Below are 24244 nucleotides of genomic sequence, written 5' to 3'. Positions count from 1 at the left end.
TGCTCTGTTGTGACAGCAGTGACTGGGATGTTAGAAAGGCAAGCTGTGTTTTTGCAGTTACCATGGAAAAAGTGTTGGTCATATGCTGTTACCATGGAAATATTCAATGTGGATTGTTGAAATTAGGAAAATTTCTGGACAAAGTAGAAAGACAATTTTTATAGTACAAGGCTGCTCAGGCTGTTTGACAGTAGGGATTGACAAAACTATGGAGGATTTAGCATCTTCATCTCTTTAAACTTCATGAGAGAAAATAAAACATAGGAAATATCAAAAAAGATAAGTATCAGTAATGTAAAACTTCTGGAGAACTGCTTCATTGATGCTCAGTTTTCTCCTGCCATCATTAAGTTCTGAAGCCTACCAGGGTTTTTAGCAGGATTTCCCCTCTTGTGACTAATGTATTGCAGAGAAGATGGGCAAGGTCTTTCCACCATTGCTGCCTGGTCAAAGAATAGAAAAACCAAAATAATTAAAAAAATAAATTGTTTTCAGCAGAACGTGACTTTTTTTTTGTCCTCTGGAAGAGAAGTTGACTTGAGCAGTCCAGGCTGTGAAGGGCTGAGTCATTTGCAGCATAACAAAATGCCTGGCACTGGCTCTGTGAGAGTGACACAGACTTGAGACAGAAAGTTCAACCACTACAAGTTACCTTGGACTTCCCTTTCATCCTGATGCCTCCTTTCCTAGAAAACCTCAGTTTTCAGATACAATTTAGAGATTAAAAAAATCTCTTCTTCCCAGAGAAAAGTTTTAAACTATTGTCTTTTCTTCCCCCCCACCACAGAAAACAAAAATGAAATGGGGTTTTAAAGAATAAAATAATTAAGAAAGGCATTAGTTGTATGTCTGTGATGTTGTTTTAGGTATTATCTATTCCTCTCTCAAAGAAAAGAAAGCTCATGCCATATAAAACATGGAAAATCTGATTAATGCCATGCAGATTTTCATACTTGGCTCTTTTCATGTTTTAATTTGTAATTTTATGCACCAGTCAGTGTCAGTTTTTGTTCTAAATATAGAACTAGTGAAAATCATTTATCAGTTGGAGAAGAATATTTTTCCTCAATTAAAACGTCTAATTTTCATTTTGAAAGAGTGGCTTTCAAAGCCTGTGGTCAAATGTAGTTCTGTATTTATTCCTGTGTTTTGTCTCATTCATGGGCCTGCTGCATTGCCACGGGCAGGGTACTCTCACCTGCCTGTCCTGCTCTCCCCCAGGAACTGATACAAGAGGATATTTATTCAGTGCTAAGGTGCATTTTAGAAGTAGTTAGTGAAGGGAGTTGCCAGTAAGGGAATGTGGGAATTTTCCCTTTGTTTTCTCATTTGGACACCTGTGAAGTTTAATGAAGCAAAACCCCTTTCATGTTCCATCTCATTCTTATGGTTTCTTCTTTTGAGGAACATCTCCTCAACATGTCCAGATTTCATAGGAGCAATTTAGGAAATATGTTTGGGTTTTGTGTAACACTTTGGTGTTTCCCATGCGTTCAGCTGTATGTGTCTGCTGCTGTACATGAGATCTTGCTTGTATTGAATTGTTGTTTGTGGATTGCAGTTGCTCTGCACAGCATCAAGGAACAAAGTCCTGCTCTTCTTTGGATGTAAATCTAAATAATAATAAATACTGAATATAGTTTTACTGTATGTTACAGCCTAATTATTTTAATTTTCTTGTTCTTCTTTTTTTGATTCAGCAGTAATTTTCACACATTTTAAGTTTGTGCTGAGAATGTAGCCTTGGTTGGGCTGAGAACCCCAAATATGCTGTGGTGCATTTATTTACCTTAAAGTTACAGCTTTTTGGCAGTAACAGACACTATTAAGTTGTTCTGTTGTATCTTGCTGCCATCCTATGTGCCTAGTACCCAGACTGGGAGTAAACACCAAACTGGGGATTCCTATCAGGGTATTTCTTAAGCTTTTTTGTTGACTCTTACAATGGAAATCTTAAGTTTCCATTTTACCTCCTTTATAAATGAGAACTATTTTATTTATTTTTATATCAGAAGCTGTACAAAATGTGCCATCTCTATTTTCTGTCATTTTCCACAATATATGCTTGAAAAAGAAATCCTCATACCAGAAATTAAAGATCCTAAGGAGCTGATAGGGTTACTGTCATGGAAATCCACAATGTAAATGTTAAAATTAATTTTACATTATTAACTCTGACATCTCTGTTGTGATATTTCAAATGCAGTTGCCATCCTTCCCTGTGATCTTCACCGAATTTTTGGTGTGGTCAAGTTCCATTTTTTTGGTGTCCTGGGAGAAACAGCCAAATAATCTTTGTCTTTTGTTTTGTCTTTTTGTATAAAAGGTTACTATTATTTTTTGTGTCTTTTCTCTCCCTTTGATAATACAGATGTAAATTAATTGGAACAAAGGATAGCATTAGATAAGCAAAGTAATTCAGTTTATTCTCTGTTCCAGATGGAATCAGTGTCAGTGGACTCCCACTCTCCAGTCCTTTCCGGCAGGTTGTCAAACCAAGAGTGGAGACCAAACCTCTTAATCCCCAAGAAAGCAGCAAAGTTGGTGATTTCAGTCACGTCAAGGTAAGGGAATGACATCAGAATAAGTAAATCCTGTGGTTTTTCGCTGTACTGTGCTATGGTTTGTTGTGTGATTAAAAAACAAAGGTTTCCTTCTCTCATAAATATTTCCCTTTGGTTTCCTTTAGCACAGCTTGATGTTCTGTGTTTGCATTGTTATATTAGAGCCAACAAACAAAGAAGATGAAGAAAGATCAGGCTAACAGTGGAAAGTGCAGAGTTGGTTATCACTGTGGTGTACTGGGGGAGCTCTCAGCTCACCTCGTGGTGCTTTCTCATGCTATTTACTCTGTAGGAAGGTGCTTCTCTATGAACTCTTGGCTTTCTTGCAGTGAGGTTTTTTTTAGTGGTGTGCATAAAGTAATAAAACAGAATAGTTGAGAGAGTCAAAGGAAAAGTAAATAAAAGTAGCAGGGTGGAAGAACAGTTGTGTAGGTGGAAGCTGCACTTGGCTTACCAAGAGTCTGCCCTGGACAAAGCTTCTCTTTGCTTTTTTGTGGCAGATCTTACCTGTTGAAGGTGTAAAGTTGTTTTGAGTATGAAATAAGTTTAGCTTCATAATAGCCAGATTTGAAGAAGAAATAATTTAAGATGAAAATAAGAAAAAATATGTAAAAATATTTTGTAAAAATATGGACTGCAGCACTTCATTGGTCTCTTCCCAGGCTTTGGTGAATGTTGTGTTGTGTGCAGTATTTGATACATTCCCTCCACGGATCCGTGTTCTGCATCAGCTCATCCCATCAGGAATTAGAGCAAGTGTTGTACAGTGCAATATTTGGCCTCGCATGTGTTTGGCTGGGAAGCAAACACAGGCTCTGCTTTTCTCAGTGACTTGCTTTGCCTGTGAATTTGCTTCCTTCACAGCGAGAATATTCACAATTCTATCTGAGCAAGAAACAGGTGAAAATGTTAATTTCTAAGTGTGTTTCTTTTGGACCATTAGCACTGCTAATTCGTCATCAGTTGATTCTGCAGCACAGAAAACATGATTGCAGCATAGGAAAGGTGTTAAAAAATTACTAAAGCCTTTGTATTTCATGACATAGCAGTGTGTTTCCTAATTGTTTATAAATCAGTATGACTGAGGAAATAATTTGCTATTTAAGTGAATAAAATGTCCAGCATTAATTTTCAAGTTCAGAACTTTGTGTAGAGTGTCTGACCTGTAGACACCTCTGAGTCAAGGCAGCAAGGGGAGTGTTACTTCAACATAGGATTAAAAATCTGGAAATGCAGAATTTTGCACCAAATACATGAAGAAAAAAGCATTTTGGTGCACTTTTTACTTGTCAATCAGTTGTCCTGGCAACCAAGAACTTGCAGGTTCCCAATGATCTGTGTGATAATATTACAATGATGTTGGAGGGCTGTGAAGCAGAAACTTGGTTTTTAACAGTGTGTAGCAAAACAGTGTGATGGGAAGGCACATGCTGGATCCTGTTGCCAGGTTTATGGGATGAATTTTGATTTAATTGGTATTTTGTGATGGAAGAACCATTCAGATGATCAAAACTATGTTGAGTAGAGAATACACATTCCAACAGCATCAAAGGGTTCTTTGCTGAGTAGATGTTTCTGTGTCCTGAGCCTGCTGTGTATGACTGCTGTACAGAATCTGTAGTGTGACTGGAGTTTGTCCCAGGAATACTACTATAAACTACTATAAACCAGTAATTTGATCTGCTTGGATTAAAAATGCCTATGGAGCTCAAAACTGTTTAGAGCTGTCTTAGAAATGTTTTTTGATTCACTGGACTATCCACATAAGTCTCTGTGTACATGGAGAGACATAGAGGGTAGTGGGCAAATGACCAGAAAAAATTACCTGTTGTAACTGAGGAGATGCATTTGCCTGTTCAGCTGACTGCATTACCTCTGACTGGTGGTCATTCTGTGATAACAAAGTTTATCCAGCTTTGTACATTCACTCTTTCTCTGTAACACACGTTATTTCTGCTTGTGACTTCTCTCTGTTTTGGCACTGCTCTTTAGTAGGAAGCAGTGTAAGAACCACCAGTAGCTTAAAATGAAAGCGAGATAAGTTCCAAACCATAGCATCAGGGAGTTACTGTAAACAATCCAGTCAATTAAGCATTTAGAGATACAATTAGAATGTGCTGTGGTCCAGTTTTCTTGGCTGAGTTTTGAGAAATTTGCTGTGGTTTTGGATTTGACTCTCTCTGTTTTAGGCTGAGTGTCTTTGAGTACATGAATTATGTTTATTGTCAAATGCTTTTGCTCAGACATCACTGTCTGAAATGGAACAAGCTGGGATCTTCACACAAGAGATGGTCCCAGGTTCCCTTTGATACTGAGTCTCAAAATATTTGGTATTTATGAACCTTTTTGAGTTCCCTAGAACCTCGTTAAAAGATCCTTGGGTTTCTCCCTGTGGCAGCAGAACAATTTTGTGGGCTGTTGGTTTGTCCCTCACGGTGCAGTTCGGGATGAGTGCTGGGTTACATTTGGTTTATAGTTGTTCCAATTAGAGTGGTTTGACAAGGACTAATGTAAGAAGCAAGTGGGAGTTTTTAAGTTAAGAAGCAAGATGGATCTTAAACAATTTGTATGTGTGGTGAAAACACTCTGCTGTCACTTTATTCATGATTTAACAATAGGTGTCTGATGTGAATATTCAGGAGTAGTGGTTATTTTTCAATCCTGCATGCTGTGCATAAGCTCATCTTCAAATAAAAGTGAATATCTGCAAATGAAAGTGAATGTAAATCAATGTTTCTCATATTGCTGATTCTGAAATGTCCTTGTTCAGATATTTATAAGCCTCATACTTAAACCTTCCCTCCCTACTTGTTTGCCTTACAATTTTTGTGCTTCAGTCTTGGATATTGCAGTCAAGCTTCTCTGCAATCTCTGTTTCCAATTTTGCTGCAGGCTCTCTCCTAATAAACCGGTCACTGGCTTCTGGAAATGACTGTTACAATGAGCTCATAAATTCAGTGTAAAAATTGCTTTATGACCTCATCATAAAGCTTGCTTATACCCTCAAGCTGAATAGGATCTCACAGTGTAATAGTATGTTCAGATACTCTTTTCTGCTGTTCAGTGCTGGGTAGTTGTGCTGAGCCGTGTCTAAACTCCTTGGTTGTTCTAGGGTGTATCTGCATGAAAGGATGAGTTACCCTGCTTCTCTCTGCATTGCTGTGGTGATACTGGTGTGCAAATGTCAGTTTGGAGGCTGAATCTGTTACTTTTTGAGTAACACTGCAGTGCGTTTAGAGATATTAAACAATTCTGTGTCTTAATGCAGAAGCTGCAGTGAGAAATTTAACCAGATGTCATAATCTCTCAGCAAACACAGTATCAGTTTTAACCTAGGGAATTCTGCACTGCTTGTCATGCTTGGAAGCTGAGATTATGTGGTGTAGTCTAGTTCTTGTCAGTGATGGAAGAAACACGCTGGCACTTCACTCCATATTCCAAATGGACTTGAGCTTTAGAGATCTGTCTGACCCAAATGAAAAGTTGAAATGGACAACTCTTTTAGCTGGGTCATGAAAACTTTGAAAGCATATTGTGAGTTTTTTAAAACCTTGGTTTAAGCTGTTAAAGACACCCAGTGCTTGCCGGCCAGTTGCTTGGCAGACAGGGCTGGTTTATAATTTATAAGGGATTTGGCTGACTTCTTTATTTGTTTTGAGACTTGTTTGTTCAGGAGAATTTCCCTCAGCATCCTGAATGTGAGCTGTAACTCTGGAGATTCAGCTGCAGAAGCTGGAGAGATTTAAGGACTCTCATAAAACTGCTCTGTTCCTGCACTATCAGTAAATGGTAGGAAGTGTTAAAATACAGTATGTAGAGCTAATTTAATTTAACACACTGTCTTAATGTATCTTTTCTGATTTAGTCAGCAGTGTATTAAGATGAGATACAGGCCTTAATTGGATTTTTTCCTATTCAGTTCTCAGGCTTTACTCTTCTATTTGAAAGTGTGCTGCTAATAGGGATAAACTTTATACTGTTGATACTTCAAGCTCTAACTCCTTTTACTCATAAGCCTTACATCTATTCTAAGTTTTAAGCCCTTAAACAGAACAAGTGGGATTTTTCTGTTGTTTAATTTTTAAATAATTTTGGGTGCTGCTGAAGTTAGTGTGGATGTTGAATCTATAGAATACAACTGAAATTTAGATTCCTTTTTATTGAATAAATGTGAATATAGGAATGAGATCTTAGGCACAAATATATAGCCCAGTTTAGATGTTCTACTTCCACACTGTCCTAACTTGGAATTCAGTACTATGATTGTAAAATTTCATGGCCCTGAGTTCTCCCTCAGTGTTAAACATGTCAAGTCTTATGCTTCTATCTCTTGTTTCCCTAATAACTTTCAAGATGGTAGAAGAGAAGATAAAAAGTAAACAAAGCTCTTTCACTTCCAAATCTGATTTTTATCAAAATAATGCATTATTTTTTATAATTGACATTTGTGATATGAGTGCCAGAAAGCCACTCACATTTCCTGAAGCCTGCTCCAATTGGAGCCATGAGCCACATCAACCTTTTCCCTGGTCAGCAAAGTGTTTTTTTCTTGCCTTCCTGGCCAAGAATTGTAGTTTTCTTTGAGATAAAGTGGATTATAAAAATAGAGCCATTCTGCAAAAACAAGGGAGAGATGATTTTTGGCAGTTGGTACCTGTCTGGCAAAATTTGATTATGATCTGGATCTAGATGAAAGCTGGCAATTTTTGAAGCCTTTCTGGGTCTAAATGATTTCAACATTTCCTTCCCTGACCAGTTCAGCATTGCTTACCTTCCCTTGGGTTATATAAATAGTTGAATATTCCACACAATTTCTGCTCACCAGTCCTCTTCCTCTCTTCTTTTGTGAATTGTTCCGTCAAGAAAGGAACAGGCTGTTGTGCCCTAGAGAGGGCTGTAATTCAGAACACTAAGAAAATGTTTTACTAAAGCTATTCTTTAGAGCCAGAGGTGGAAAAAACTCTACTACCCCTTGGGTTTGGATAAATTCAATTCATTCAGCTTGTCTGGTGTTTTATATTCAATATTACCATAGTAGTATCTGCAATTTCAATGCAATATGTTTCAGAACTTGCTATTTTTCCCATTTTATTTGACATGAAAGAAGAGTTAAAAGTTTTATAAAGTACTAATAGAAAATTTTGGATAGATTCACTCCCTGCCTGTCAAAAGCGCTGTTTCTGTGGACTTTCTTCATTGTCACTCGGAAAACAAGTGATGATACCCTGCTTTATACCCAAACAATCTCTCATCAGGAGCAGCTGCAGGTGCAATCTCCTGTATAAACCACACTTCACCTCTCTTTCTTGTCTAAAGATGAACAAAGAAAAATTGAAGTTGACACCAACACAATAAACAGAGCTTATGTGAACAGCTGGAGGTGGTCACATCCATAATGACATTATGATGAGAAAGCAAAACTTAATACTGAGGTTGGCTTTTGTAGGAGGGGGTTGACTGTATAGAAAGTGAGGGGAGAAAAGGAGGGGAAGTTGCCTGGGTTAGAATAATGGAGAAATAGTATAGATGGGCTCATGGGAAGACCTGCTGAGCTGGAAACTTGAAGCAGAGGGAGGGTTGGAACAAACATCTGGAACAGGGTGGTGAAAGTTGTCAGCTCTGTAAGAAATTTTAAGAATAATTAGAAATGGAGATGTTTTCTGAATTCTCTGCTTGCATTGGATGATAAATTTTCTCACAGTGTTCTTCCAGAGGTCAGAGAGCCCTTGCAGCCTGGAGCTCTCAGAATGTAACCTGCTGTGTGCCCCATGGTCAGGTGTCACAAATTCCAAATCCCCTTGGGGTTTTAAACATTAATTTTGCACTTGCAAGTTCTTGCATGTTTAGTTTTCCTCTTTTAATGAGAACAGATGAGGTAGGTCAGGCACAGGGTTTGGATCAAAGACCACTCTTTATTTCAGGTGCCTTATTTACTTGTTTCTTACCTGTGTACATTTACACTGTTCGTGTTGCAGATCCAGACATTGGCTGCTGAAGTTGGTTTCAGCCTCATGCTGCATTTTTGCCTAAAGATTGCTCATCCTGCATATGATAATATTTTCTTGCCAAATGTTCAATGGAACTTTTTTGAAATTCCATAAATTTTACTGATTTAATAATTTTCTATGGTGTTTTACCCACAAAACTCAGTGCATTGACAAGTAATGAAGAACAGCTTTACTGCAGGCTGTGATAAACACTGTGCCATAGGCTTTTCTCTGCATTTGAGAATAACTAAATCTGCAAGCAAGTTCAGTTTCTTAGTATTTCAAGTAACTTTTTTTGTTGAAGTGTTTTCAATTCCTCAGTCACAGAGGCAGATCGTAGTAAGGGTTGGAGTTTTGTTCTGATTTTTGGGCAGCTGGCCAAAGGAGATAAAGAGCATCTTGATTAAAAAAAAGTAGAATCTTTAGACTGCGAATGTTCTCTGTAGCTAGAAGTGGCATTTTTAATAGCTGCCTTCTCTGGGACTATGAGAAAGAGAATGAAGTTTAGTAATTTATCACTGTGGGGACTTCAGAAGAGTAGGTCAAATGTGGTAGTTTTGCTCAGAAGAAATGGGAAGTGCAGAATGTGATGGCTGTAATTGATGCCAAGGCATTTTGGAAAGGGCACCTCAGAATCTGCTTTACCAACTTCGTTTCACTGAGGGAAACGACAGGATCATCATCACAGCAAGCTCCACATTTGCTGTTTATGGGTAAACCAGGCTTTAAATGTCATAGCTTGCAAGTTTGTAGTAAGATGGTCTGGAAGAGGGATTTCTTAAGAGAATTTCAGTTTATTTATGAGTGTGTTTAAAGCTTTTTGATTTAGTACTAAGAAGGATGATGTGCTAAATTTATCATTGGTCAGTCAGAGGCTGACTCTTTGTTAGGGAGAATAGGACAAGATTGAGTTCAAAATACTTAAATTTCCAAGCAATGAAAATTATCTAAAATTATCAAAAGTAGAGGAGAGGAAATTCTTTGTAAGACAAAGAGGAAAAAACTCTGAGACTTAAATAAATGCAGCTTTTAATACTGTTTTAGATAAAACAGATCCAGCTCATATTTTGTTGGTCATTTTATGAAATTGGCTTCTCTGTGTTGTCATTAAATTGCTGATCTTGATGTATATTGCAGTGACTGATGATGTGAGAGAGGGAAAAGCAGGTGATGAAAAAATATGATGTGAAGAGGGAAGGTGTAGGAATTTGAGGATGTTGATCAAATAGAGTGTAATTTCTTAGATGTTTCTCTGTGATTCATTTAGACCTGATTTTCTGTAGGTGTAATCTTAGAGTAAATTAAATTCCTAATGTTCTTGAGTTTAAATGGAATAAAAATCTTGTTCCCTGGTAGTAGAAGAGAAAAAGTACTGTGAATATTACATTGGGAAATTGATCCTTTATGCTGGTGCATGTTATTTTTGTGTGTAGTATTTTCTGTACCACTTCGAGGTGTGTAGTTTGATGATGTATTGGTATAAATATTACTGCTAAGTGACTCAGATGTGCTTCAGCTGTCTGTAGCCATTAAATACAGTGAGCATAATGCATCACACTTTGCAGATTGGTGAGAGTGGAGAACTCAGAATGACTTGCTAATTTTAAATCTGGGGCTCTTAAAACATGATTGGTTTAGCTGAAATAGGTCTGAGAAGAGAAAAAGGCAAATGACAAGAAGCAATTAAAATACATATTTTGTAATAAAGTTAATCTGTGGAGCCAGGAAGCTTCTGGATTGCTTCATGGCAGTAACTCGTGTGTCTAAATTTTATCCAGTTTACTTTCAGCTAGGTTATATCTTTGTATCAAATGCCCAGGAAGGTGAGCAGTCCATGTCAGTAACTTTCTTGAGTAATTCCATGAAATTCCACTCATTTTTGGTTAGACACTGTGCAAATGCAAGTAATAGACAATTTTATTACTACTGATGCTGACAGTCCAGAACAAGGAATAAATTACTTGCCCAAGATCACACAAGATGTACAGTTGGCAGTATTGTCAAATAACCGCCAAATGCTCCAGCCCATGATGAGAGTGAGAAACAGGGTCATGTAATCTTCTTTCTTAAGAATATGAAAAATAATCTAAAAGCCTGCATTCTTCACTGCTGGAGAAATTCAACATTAGGTTTTCTTTGCCTAGAACCTTGATCTTTTACCAAAAGCCATTTCTAGATTTTGCCCCTTGCATGGTGCTTGTTCCCAATGGGCAGCTGTCTGTATCTGTTTAATTCTTCCATGTTACTCTTCATTTGTTTTTCTACCTCTTGTTGGTCAGTGCAGTGCTGTGGGCAATCCCAAATCCTCTCCCTTGTGTTATCTGCTTGCTTAGTAATCACCTGTAGACTACAGGTGCTCCAGGCTAGAATAATGAGGGGAATAGCTACAAATGGAGAGCAAGTAAGTTGAATTATAAAAAAAGATAGAATGTTATCCAGATGCTGGCAATCTATTCTTGTAGCCTTGGTGGAAAACTTCCTACTGATGATCCATCTAATCTGATTCTCATAAATTTACCTCTGAGCTTCTAGCCAAGAACTCTGAGCTGAAACAGGCATTTTTGGAAGTTAGCCAATTTTATGGAAATATTTCAGTGGCAGAAAACTTTCTACGTCCTTGCAGCAGTTCCTGTAATGGTGAAATAGCCATGCCTTTCAAAAGTGCATTTTACCATTACCTCTAATTTGTCTTACCTTCAATTTCCACCAGTGGGTTTTAAAGCAAATAAAGGGCCTTCTGCCCTAGGTATCTTTTTTCTCTACTTATTTTAAATGAGATAATGTGGGACCAATTATTTTTAGAATTTTATTCAGAACTTTTGTATATGACAGAAATGTCAAATTCCGAAGGAAGGAGGACACTGCTTTTCCTTCACTATTATACAGCTCAGTGATGATTGCCCCCAAAGTGCTGGTTTTGCTCTTGAAGCTGTATCTCTGTAAAGTTTTAAAGTTTTATGAACTATAACGAACATTTTTTTTTTATGTTTCATTTTTGAAACTGACCTTTCAGGTTTCCTTTGTGGTGGTACTGTCATGCAACTATAATGCATAACTTCACCATGACAATTTTTCTATCACAAAAGAAGTAAAATAATTTGAATTGTAACTGCTCTTTGTACTTGGTATCCAAGTGTGGGTTATGATCTCCCAGTCTGGATGGAATGGAGCTGAAATGGTGGGTGATCATTAGATTTTTAACTGAAAAATTATTAAAAGTAGGAACAATTTCATTATCATGGTCTATACCACTTACTTCAGTGAATATTCCTGGGAGTGATTTTTATTCATATTAAGAGAGGTAAGTGAGGAAAGAAAAAGCTATCCCCAAATTTGAGCAGTTGTAACTATACTGTATAACTATATTTCACTAATAACTTTGAAGAATAACTGACTATAATTTCTGTGAAGTAAAAATACTCAACCCCCCCCCAAAATCCAAACAATTCAATCCTCAGGTGTTTGTGTAGTGGCAGCTCTGCTCACCTCACCTCCTTTGTGAAAGGTGAGCAGAGCTTTAAAAGGTCCCTGATGGAAAAGGTAACACAATGAGCCTGTGGACATTCTCTCTTTATTTACTGTATACAGGGGACCTTGTTTCCCCCTGGATTGCAGACTTTATGACATAACTGTGTGCAAAACAAGATGTTTTCTGCACTGTGCAGTGCCAGGCTAAGTCCTGCTGAGCTGTGTGTTCATTACACCAGGCTCTCCCAGTTGTGTGTTGAATCTCCCAAGGAACAGGAAGGCATAAATAGGGGTCTCTAATTCCAGGAACAAACATCTAGGGAATATTGGCTGAAAGAGAAAGGGAGGAGGAATCCAGATCAACTTAATCAACTTAATAATTTTGCATTGAGAAAAAAACACATTCTGCATTCTGGGCAAAATTCATAGATGTTTCTCTAATGTCCATTATCATAATATCCAGCTCACTCCAGTGAGGAATGTATTCCTCATTATTATGAAAATAATAGCAGCAGGAATCTCAAATATCTCTGCTTGCCCATAACTTCTGATTGCTGCTGTCCAGTGACAGGAGAAATGGCCCAGAGCAGTTCTGGTACCTGCAGTGTCTCCCATGCACAGGGAAACACAAGGAAGAGCAAGGGCTGTATCATTGATTTTCCTCCTCTGTAACACTGACTTGTTTCTACCTTTGTCTAGAAGTGTTTTCGTTAATAAGTTATAACAAGCTCTTTGAAGCTGTTCTGTCCTTTTTTTTTTTCCTTTTTGTTTATGTCTCTTCTCATCTCATAGTATTTTCTACTCACTGTTGCTTTGCCATGTACAAAATCCTGGCTGGCTTTTTCAGGAATTTTGCCATCTGTTGAGTACCTTGTACCAGCCTAACGTGTGAAAGTCAGTAAGGCTCAGCTCATGCTCTCTTTTCCTCATTTGTTCCGCTCACAGACTTGCATCTTACTCAGAATCAAACTATGACCATCAGGTGTTTTAAGGATATGTAGAAGAGCATCAAATGGGGATAGAAGTCCATCTGTGATTCTGATGTAGTAGATTTTCATTTTGCATCTTTTTACCTTCCTTCCTCAGAGCAACAAAATCTCCCCATTTCAAAATACTCACAGTGTATATTAGGAAAAATTTCTTCACTGAAAGAGTGGTTAAGCATTGGAAGGGGCTGCCCAGGGAGGTGGTGGAGTCACCATCCCCGGAAGTATTCAAAAAACAACTGGACGTGGCATTTTGTGGTGCTGTTTAGTGGACATGGTGATATTTGGTCAAAGGTTGGACTTGATGATCTTGGATTGATAATTCTGTGATTCTTATCTGGCTCATGTACCTGCAAAAAAGAACTAAAAAGTAAAAACTTTGTGCAGTTGTCTCAATGAATGAAGGTTTAATTGCCTTCAGAAGAGTTACACAGTCTTTCTGTGTATCTCGGGAAGGAGGAAGCTGCTTGGCCACTGCTCCCTGTGCTTTCCCAACAGAAAGTCTGAATTTTACAGAAGTGGAACTTGCTTTTGGACACCAAAACCTTCAGGTTACAGGATTAGGAAAACAACAGAAAAAGTCCTTTGTAAACTTAGTCTCTGAGACAAGAAAAGCTTTTTCTTTTGAAGGAGTTGAAAAGAAAAATTCAGAATGCAGCCAGCGAAGTGAGGAGCTGTTCATCCTTTGTGCTCAAATGGTTAAAATCTCCAGAACAGTGAAACACTTCATTAAAATCTTGTCAGCCAGGCTGAAGTGTTGGCCTTGGACTAACCTAAACAAATGTGCTGGATTGGCTCCGGAGCAGTGTGGAGTGCTACATCTCAGCACAGTTTCTCAGCTTCTCTAACATCTTTTCTTTTCCCCCTCTTTTTTTTTTTCCCCCCCCCTTGCTGCATTCCTATGAAGGAAGGTACAGATTATTTTAGCCATTTAGTTCCTGTGTTTTAAAAATATATTCCTTTCCATTTGCATGGTTACCTGTTTGGAGTTGTGGTGGGCGTTTTATTTTTTGGACCCTTAAAAATAAGCATTGAATTTTAGCTCATCACTCAGGATAAACCGAAATTTTCCATACTTCTCTCCCTGCATGACCAGCTTGCTGGTTTACATTTTCCTGCTCTTTTATGAATTGGGAAAATCCTAAAGAATAGCAGCAGGTTTGAAACAGTGTTTTCCATGTTATGCTCTGTGTATAGAGGTTTGTCTGTGGGTTTTGTTAGGATCTATTTGATTTGAAAGCAATTAAATGAAAAATAGACACTACAGGTTTAGAGTTTCTCTGCAGTGTTTAATACTCGGGGAGTAGGTTTGGATCTGGAGTGGCTGCTCTGAAGTGATGGAGAAGATCAAGTGTGGATTTTCATTATTTCAATTTTTAATCTAAGCACCAGGTTCTGAGCTTTTTCTAGGGAATTCTAAATTGAATGGAATATGGATCAAATCAAGCCTACAGTTAAATGAATTTTTAGGTGAAGAGATGGTGAATATCTGTATGTCTGTTTTTCAGTAATACATTCTTTGTATCTCTAAATACTTTTTTTTTTTTTTGATTAAGAGACAGGGTGACCAAAATTGCCAAGACAGGAAGAATAAGAAAGGCTTTTCTGGTTATTGTCACACAAATCTGGCTACAGCTGAGGTTTTTTTCCATATTTGACTCCAGGGCATACACAGTTCCTAATCTGAGTAATGCTTTATCTGTGACGAGGCAAAGATACACCTTTTTTGTGAACTAACAGTATCAGGATGATGCTTCTCATCTCCTCTTTGTATTCAGTTCAGAATGTGTTTTCCTGGGTGCTTATCCTTGCTTTAGCTCAGTGACAATCAGTGGGAATAACTAAGGCTGCAAAGAAAATAAACAAGAAAATCTGAAATCTGAGTATTACTTGCCTTTTCCTTTATGTTCTATGATAACGTCCAAGTTCTTTAAAATACTTCTGATTGCTTCTGGTTTCTTTTTTTAGTTTTATTTTTTTTCCTCCTGTCTCAGGAATTTCCCTAATTGCCTGCCAGTGTCACTTATTCAGGTCTTTCTATCTGCTTATGATCATATAATTTATTAAAAATTGCTTTCCTGCATCTTTAATGAATATTCAGAGCACAGAGTGAAAACAAATCTATGACATCCTAGAAGGAATTAAGATTTTTTTCTGCAGCTAGTGGTTTTAAGCAGCAGTATAAACAAAACTATATAGCTGCAAATAAACAGAAGGGAATTGTCAACATTCCCCTTCTTGATTTCATCGCTTCCCTTGCTTCCTTCTGGGAAGGTTTTTACTTCTCCTTTACTTTTTCCCTTGGGGACTTAGAAGAACAAATTAAGGCTCTGAAACTTCTATAGCTCTGTATGGCTGCTGTGCTAACAATGTGCTGTTAAAAATGTCAGCAGTGTCCCCATCCCTGTGGGTGGCTCTGCCCGTCCGTGTCACAGGACCTCTCAAGGCTGGATCTTGCCGGAATCGTTCTTGGAAATGTAGGGATGCACCTGTTCTGAAATTAATTCAAGAGGACATTTCAGTGTTGTGGCAGTCTTGGCAAGTGTTACATGTGTTAATCCACATGTCCCACCAAAACTTGTGTGCTATTTGGATAAAATTCAGTTTAAATTATCACAGCATCCCAGCAACTTCTGGGTTTTTTTCCTTTTCCTTGTTGGCTTTTTTTTTTTTTAACTGGAATCTGAACCTTCTTTTAAAGAAATCTGATTGAAAGTTAAGCCTTTTGTTTAATATGCCACCGTAATGAAGTTTCCCCACATTTCCTCATAGAGAGTTTAATTTTAAATACGTTTTTATTTTCCATTAATACACGGTTTAAGATGAAGCTGAGTTAAAAAATAATTAGTGACTGCTAGAGAATGCATGTGTAAATTAACTCATCTTTCCCTCAGTCAAGGTATCCATGACTGAGAGTTCATGCAATTTACAAAAATAAAATCTTACAGGATACCTGAATTCCCAGTGATTTGTAACTCGGATGTTGCCTGTTCTACAAGCAACTCGTGGTGGATTTTGAAGAGAGGAAATTTCAGTTTCTGTTGGAAATTGAAAAGATTTGCTGCTTACATGGAATTGGACCTTATTTAAGTTAAGAAATTGAAGCATAATCTTAGCAGGAATTCCTAATATGAGTTTAATATTTCAAGAATGGAATTTAGACATGGTCTAAATATGATTCCCTCCTATTAATTAAATACCACAAGGTGGATAGTACTGTGAATGGTAAACTTATGTCATAAATACATGCAAATGTTTCATCTGGATGATTTGTTCACACTCTGTTAAAAGTAGTTTATTTTCATATCCCACATACCGGAGCGTGTGTTTTAAATAAAATGGATTTTGTGTGTGTCTATTGGAGGTTTGTACCATGAAATGATGGGGAAAACTCCAGAAATAACAGAAAGAGAGATCTTTTTCAGCAGACACATTTATGTTTCTATTGAAAGTACTTGATCTGTTGGGTTTTGAATAACGTTAATGGAAAAGACTGAAATTAACAGTTTTAAGGCCTTTATGAGTTTCTACATTTCTAAGGCTTCAAAAAGCTGAAGAATATAATGCACTAAACCAATCTGGGAATAGTCAGACTGCATAATATGGAAAAGTGTTCAGAAAGATAATTTTTCTTAGATTCCATTACATGAAAGAATTGAAATAGCTCCATTTATTTAGTGCCCAACCCTGTAAACCCAAGTAGTTTACACTTTGTGATACCCCTTTGTGATTCCCCTCAGTTACTCAAATGTTTGAAGATCTGTAATATAAAAATGCAACAACAGAGTTTGCAGAAAGAAAACCACAAAGCAAGCAAGGCTTTGTGAGCACGCAGGAGATAAATTTGAGTGAGTACAAATGTTTACGTGTGGAGCAGAGAGATTTGGAGCTGCTTATTTTTGAGGAATATTAATGAAGGCTACCTGGTTACTAAGCTGAGATGGGTGCTTGATGTAGCCTTCATGTTCTCTTGTTGTGTCCCATCTTTTTTTTCATATAATTCCATGCTGTATTCCCTGGAAAATTGTACTACTTTCATTAAATATTTGTATCGGCGCTTTTAATGTTCTAATCTGTGGCTCAGGTTTTGAGCTGCATAAGCTACAAGTAACTTGAAAACTGCAAGATAAAATTAATTCATTCAGCATTATGAAACACAATTTAAACTGATTAATGCCAGTTAAGATAGTATAAAAACATGGAGATTTAAAAAAAGAGAACGATAAGTTCAGCAGTATGAAAACAATTTTAAACTAATTAATGCCAGTTAAAATTGTATACAAGTAGGTAGATTTAAAAAAAGAAAAATAGAACATGCTTTTATAAATGAAAGTGAAGATATTTCAGTCTTACTTGATTTATATTTAGAAAAAAAAATACTGTGACTGTTCTACCGCTTTCAGCTGTCATTTTTGCCAGTTCTTAATTTACTTCTTTCCAAACAAGTTTACAAATTTGTTCATTTAAAATGGAAAGTTGACTGCTGCTGTTTCTGTTTAACACATGCTTGAAAATGTGATACTTTTGAAGATGCTTCTTTAGGTGAAAGCTGAAGTCAAGCATTTGAGCTTGTTTACTTTCAGAAATCTGTTTCAATTGCTGCCTGACAGCATCTTCCAGTGTTCCTGTTTGATTTTAACTTGAAAATGGAATTAAAAACAACCACCATTATTTGTTTAATATGAATGTGGGGCTGTTTTATTTCCACTGAGTAAGAGATTGCATGCAGTTCTATACATGTAGATGTAGAAAGATTCTTCTCACTTTCTTCTGGGAAGTCCTGAAAAGCTCAATGAATCCTCACCCTGTTAGAGTTCTGTGAAGTGAATTTTTACACCGAGGTTCTGTGCTGAATGTTTTAACTGTGAAAGGTGACACAATAGGTGGTGGTTGGGATGTCATAATTTGAACGAAATTTTGTAACTTCCTCTTGTCAAGAGGAAATTTCTTGCTTCAACAGGCTCCTAATGCCTGGCACGTGAATGGGCTGGTAATAGGGCGCTTGCTTGGAGTGCTTCAGCTTGAATCGAGCAGGACAGGCATTTTGAATAGATTTTTTCACTCATTATAAAAGTGTACTTTAAGAGTTGACTTTTGTTAACTGTTCTTTCTTGATATAAGTATTTCTGAGGACTGTAGAAGACCCAGAATCTTACACAGTAATTTTGGATCAAAAGTCTCCTTTTCAAGACCTTAGCCCAATTCAGTGTAGTACGCTCTCTTTGGAGACTACTTTGCCATTTTAGTGTGGGTTGTTCCATGCCATTTTTCATCCAAGAACTTCAGGGTCAAATTGCTGAATAGGGAAAAATGGAAAGACATTTTTCAGAATCACACTGTATTCTTGTAGTTGTGTTATCATCTTACTGTTTTTCTTGGGTGATCTGCAGCATTCCTGTAGCATTTTTCACCAGTACATGAAAGAGTCTTGAGAATATGTGGTGCTAGGTATACTGAACATCAGTCATCACTGTTAGGGTGAAAAACGTAAGTAAAAGTACAAAATTGGAACTTTCAGGTTCTAATTCATTAAGGAAAATTAGCAGTTGCATTACAGAGTTGTGTTCATTGGCTAGGAGCTGCACAGCAAAAATGAGAACAGTATCTGCCCCAAATATAGCAGAACTGTAGGTCTAAGAAAAGGCGGAAGAACATAGCAGGGGGAGTTCAAGGAAACATTCCCATGTCATTTGTTTGTTTATCCCTCTATTTATTTGTAAGGCATCATTCACAGAATCAGACTCAGAATGGTTGAGGTTGGGAGGCACCTCTGGAAGTTACCTGATGCCACCCTTTATTGTTTTACAGCCAACGAAAAAGTTGCATCTTACATTGCTAAGCCAGTCCTTTAGTATTCGTACAGTACTTAGTATTGAAATTGTAACCTTTTAGTCATTATTAGTCCAGATTTGATCATTACAGGAAGAATAATAATACAGTTGGAATTATTACACACTGAATTCATAGCATAGGAAAAGGGGTAGGAATTATGCCACCCTCCCAGTGCTGTAGGGTTGATCTCTTCCTAGTGCTGGTGAAGTGTCCTTCACTGGCAGGAATACACCACAGGTGGTTTCTTTTCTAGGATGCACTTTCTAATGTGTTTTTACACCTTGCTTTTTCTTCATTGGTTTGTGGTTCCTTGTTACATCCCAAATCAGTATGTGTTAGATGTTATTTGTTCTTGTTGTTAGCCCTGACCAGGGTTTTGTCCAGCTGAGTATCTGCATTTCTTTATCTGATTGTTGGTGAGTGATTTACAGCCTTCGGGGTTTTGCCTGTGCAGCTGTGCTGCAACCACCTCTCAAAGTGTCCCTCATCACACAAGGCCTTTATTTATTTATGCCACATTATTATCTCGTTCATAAATACTTCATCTCCATTGAATAATTGCCTCTTGCAACTCTGTGTGTAAAGCTGTGGGTGTCCCATGCAACTAAAACAAATTGGACATGGTATCCTGATCAGGTGGACAAATTGTTGTGGCAGCTACACCTCAGAAAATAAAGTTGCAGCCAGGTCAATGAGAGCAAGCTGAGCAAACCTCAATCCCGAGGCCTTGTGAGCTCGATACAATGCACCAGAAATACAAATTCAGGCCCTTCCCTGGCTAGGACACTGCAGTGTTACAGAACTGCCCAGCCTGGATGAGACTTGTTTGAAATGATGAGCACATGAGGGGAGTGGACATGAGTTCCAGTCAGTTCTCTAATGAATATTCATTCAAGTAAATAGAAAATGGTTCTGTGGCACTCTGGAATATTAATGAAAGAGAATAGATGAGTTTAGTTACAATTACTTGGGAAAGATTGGCTCTTTTTTCCCTCCAATTTATCAAATAGTTGTGTATTCTCGTTGTTGTCAGGAGTGGGTTGTATTACCCTTGAAAACCAAAACTGCTACCTTTTGGGGGTGAAGTCCTTTCTAGATAACAGTAAATAATGGCAAAATTATTAATAATATGGTTTATGGAAAGAAAACTTAATCAGAAATTGTTGATCTGCATAATACGTTCAGAACAGTTATGCTTTACTGAGTGTGGAATGAGAGCAGTTTCTTCCAGTGAAACTATTAGAAGCAGCAGATTTGGGGTTTTGAACAACAGCCTTTCCTATTTTGTGCAGTGAACTGCTGAAAGTTCTTCCCTAAATGGAATGTAACAGTGTCTTCCACAGAAAAATAGGAAATACTTATTCTCTCTGAGCATCCCAGCTGTTTTACTTATGAGATAGTTGAAGCATTTTGTTATTACTGGTACTGGTAGCAGCTGAAGTAATATTTAATGTTTTATACACAGGATTCCATGTGAATATACTTAATAACAAAAGAGATATTGGACTGGAAATTGAGGTAGTATCAGTGCTCATAAGAAACAACAATATGAATTAATTTTCTAACTCATCATGTATGCAGGTTTATTGCATATGAAGTTGGTTATGCCTGTTGAAAGCCTGAAATAAGTGGAATATTACATAGAATCCTTTCATTCCAGAAGGAAGGAGAGACAGAAGTCTACTTATAATTTGTGTCCAATAGCTGCCTTTTGTTTAATATAACAGTTTTTAGCTGCATAGAATCATAGACTGGTTTGGGTTGGAAGGGACCTTGAAGATCCTCTAGTTCCAATCCCCCTGCCATGGGGCCTTTGAGGAATTGTCTCTACGGCCTTAACTTCTAATCAGGTATTTTTCTTACAGAATTTTTTTATTAAGGAAAAACAGTGCCAGGTATAATATGTGTTCCTCTTTTATAGATATGCAATGTATTACAGTCTTGTCACTTATTTTGTTGTGAGAAAGGGTGAAGGTTGAATAATGATGGGAATATTTGTTGGGAGTTTGCAGAAGGGGTAAAACTAAAGGTTAACACCAACATAAATCTTTCTCCCATGTTACTGCCTTCATCAAATTGTTAGAACTTTGCTCATAACTACTATAAATTGTTAAAAGAGATAAAATATGTAACAAGCCTGGGAAGTCTATTTGAGTTTTTCATATGAGGACATAGTAAGCTGATCAATGAATTTAATACTTGATGCTCCAATTTATGTTCACTAAATTAATTTATCTGTCATTTTTCAAAAACGAATGCTGTGGTAACTTTAGGAGTGGGACTTGAAAAGGAGTTTGTGCTTTTGCCCTTACACACCTGGCTTTTAGAGGCCAAATTCCAGGGAAAAGCAAACAAAAACCAAACCCTTCCATGTATCTTGTTCTTGAGACCTTTCTCTTAATTTCCAGCAATAGAAACTTCATTATTTTAACGCAATATTCATATGCCTTAGTGGTTAAAGTCCTCTATGTTCCTGATGAACTTCTGATTTCACAACAAGAACATGCAAAATGGAAATCTTGAATCATTCCATTTCCCGGAGAACTGTTCCTGTCCTCACTTGCAGATCAAACTTAGGAGGAGGTTAATAGATGACATGAGGTGGTTGGATGAGCCTAAAAGATAACCATCTATTAAAATGTATAAGAGTATAAATAGTCACCAGATGGCACTGTGACTGAGATAAAACACAGCACCCATAAATATAGTCAGCTACAGCTCGGAATAAATGTTAGTTTGCTCTGAAGTTGTTATATCAAATAGCGGTAGGGGTTTTTTTATTCATTTTTTTATTTTTTCTGTCTGTGTTGAACTTCAGTTGGCTCTGTTGGCTTCAGTAGCTTGTGCTTAGAAACTGCTGCTTTAACCAATCAAGACCATTTATGTCAATGGAGCCAGCCAATTGATACTTGCTAATGATTAATTTTAGACTGTCTGATTAAATTATAATGAATTCAGGCAACTTTTGGTATTCTTGTTTTACTTCTAGGGGAATACATGCAACAAATTACTTGAGGAGGAAAAATAATTTTGATCAGTCTCACTTCAGTGCCTGGTAAAGTTACGGAGAAGATTTTTCTGGGAGGTACTAAAAACCACCTGAAAGACAATGCAGTCGTTGGTCACAGCCAGCATGGCTTCATGAGAGCAAAGTCCTGCTTATCGAACCTGATTGCCTTTCATGAGCATGTCACCCACCCAGCTGATCAAGGGAGGCCAGTTGATGTCATCTTGGTGGATTTCAGTAAAGCTTTCAGCGCTGGCTCTCATAGTGTCACTCTGGACAAAATGTTCAGCCCCCAGCTGGGTAAACACCCATGGGATGGGTGAGCAACTGGCTCAAGGGTCGGGCACAAAGGGTGACAGTGATGGGAGTGACATCAGACTGGGGACCTGTCGCTAGTGGGGTTCTGCAGGGCTCCATCCTTGGCCCCGTGCTCTTCAGCATCTTCAAAATGACTCAGACACACGACTGGAAGGGACACTGAGCAAGTTCACAGATGATACAAAACTGTTGTTGACTACAACTGAGCTGTTGACTCCCTTGAAAGCAGGGAGGGGGAGGCCCTACAGAGAGACCTGAACAAATGGACTGGGCAATCACCAGCCATATGCAACTCAACAGGGGCAAGTGCCAGATTCTGCACCTGGGATGGGGCAACCCTGGATGCACAGACAGCCTGGGGAATGAGGGGCTAGAAAGCAGCTGTGGGATGGGACCTGGAGGTCCTGGTTGATGGCAAGTTGAATAGGAGTCAGCAGTGGCCTGGCAGCCAGGAGGGCCAGCCCTGTCCTGGGGGCATCAGGCACAGCATCACCAGCCAGGCAAGAGAGGGGATTGTTCTGCTCTGCTCTGCACTGGGGCAGCCTCACCTTGAATATTGTGTGAGGTTTTGGGTGCCTCAATATAAGAAAGGTACTGAGCTGTTAGAGAGCATCCAAAGGAGGGTAATGGAGATGGTGAAGGGCCTTGAGGTGAAGCCACATGAAGAGTGGCTGAGTGTTGCAGTGGGGTCTCCTGCAATATGCATTAGACAGCGAGGCCCGTGGAAAGAAATAGGGACCAATTCTTGATAGACGTTTCAGAGATCTTTATTCTCCAGCCACATGGCCGGGGGACCGCCAAAGAGCTGAGCAATCACGGGACAACCAGGGTCCTCCCCGCGCAGGGGAACACAAAATAACCAATGGGGAACAGGATTGGGTACATGTGACCAGGGAGCAGGGAGACCCCATGCCTAGGCCATGCCTCTACCCCAGGGTCCCCTCTCCAGGACCCCAATGGCAGGGGGGAGGAACCCCAACAGCTGAGGACACTTGGTCTGTTTAGCCTGGAGGAGACTGAGGGGAGACCTTATTGCAGTTTCATCTTCCTTGTGAGGGGAAGAGGAGGGGCAGGCACTGATCTCTTCTCTGCAGTGACCAGTGACACAACTCGAGGGAATGGCCTGAAGTTGTGTCAGGGAGGTTTAGGTTGGGTATCAGGAAAAGCTGCTTCACCCAGAGGGTGGTGGGGCACTGGAATAGGCTCCCAGGGAAGTGGTCACAGCACCAACCATGGCAGAGCTCAAGAAGCGTTTGGACAACACTCTCAGGCACACGGTGGGATTGTTGGGAATGGTGTTGTGCAGGGCCAGGAGTTGAACTTGATGATCCTTGTGGGTCCCTTCCACTCATTCTGTGATCCTGTGAAATGCCACTTTTAGATTTATACAGAGTCATAAAGCAATAGTCATATAGTATTCTGTTTAAATTTGTGGTACACGTTTAATTTGAGCTCTTAGCAAAGCTTTTACGCCCTTGGAATAACAGCACTTTTGTAGCTGACATTGAAGTTAAGTGGAACAAAAATTAATTCTCTTTGAACAGAGGTTTAGTCTAATTTTTGTTTTATTTGTAAAAATCAGTTACCTAAATGATGTTTTAAAGGAATGGTATCAGTCAAGCTATTGCTCATTCTAAAGCCTTGTTCTGTCATTAACTTTTCTGTTTGAAGAAGTATCGTACCAGATCTGGCATCACTTTTCTTTAGTCCTCGGCATCACACTTTGACTGGTTGAGTAAAGTCTTCGTGGTGGTAATACCACTTGGCAGATATGCAGAAATCCTAGAGAGATGTGGAGTAGTACTGTCAGTGTTTACATAAATTTTCAGAAGTTCAGAGTTGTAATGTGTGCTCTATGTTCAATTCCCCTGTGATCAATCTGGAAAAAAGATTGGAAGTGTTTAAACTTTAAAGAAAGTGTAGTTGATAATGGAAAAATTTGAGTAGGAGTGTTACTTCTTTTTGCCTAGCAGCCTGAGTTCACTGCCATGGTCAAGTTGATCCATATGCCTTATGAAAACAGCAATTCTAATTATCCCAAGAACTTAATTTTCTAGCCTGAATATTCAAGTCTAATACTAC

At 38.4% G+C, this 24244-nt stretch overlaps 1 protein-coding gene across 10 annotated transcripts in view; it reads left to right on the top strand.

Moving 5' to 3' along the window:
• TRAPPC9 (trafficking protein particle complex 9) overlaps nt 1-24244 on the top strand; it is a 480517-nt gene that overhangs the window by 80132 nt on the left and 376141 nt on the right. For all 10 annotated transcript variants that reach the window (XR_004244481.1, XM_032134195.1, XM_032134121.1 and 7 more), the window contains one exon: nt 2440-2564. Coding sequence is in view for 9 of the 10 variants with exons in the window: in XM_032134195.1 (XP_031990086.1) it covers nt 2440-2564 (125 nt within the window). In the remaining variant the exon portion in view is untranslated. The remainder of the gene's footprint in view (nt 1-2439; nt 2565-24244) is intronic.

This window comes from Corvus moneduloides, chromosome 1 (genome assembly GCF_009650955.1).
Source record: "Corvus moneduloides isolate bCorMon1 chromosome 1, bCorMon1.pri, whole genome shotgun sequence".
In the NCBI taxonomy this organism is placed as follows: Eukaryota; Metazoa; Chordata; class Aves; order Passeriformes; family Corvidae; genus Corvus; species Corvus moneduloides.
The sequence above is the reverse complement of the archived record's forward strand: the minus strand, read 5'-3'. Positions and strand labels throughout refer to the sequence as shown.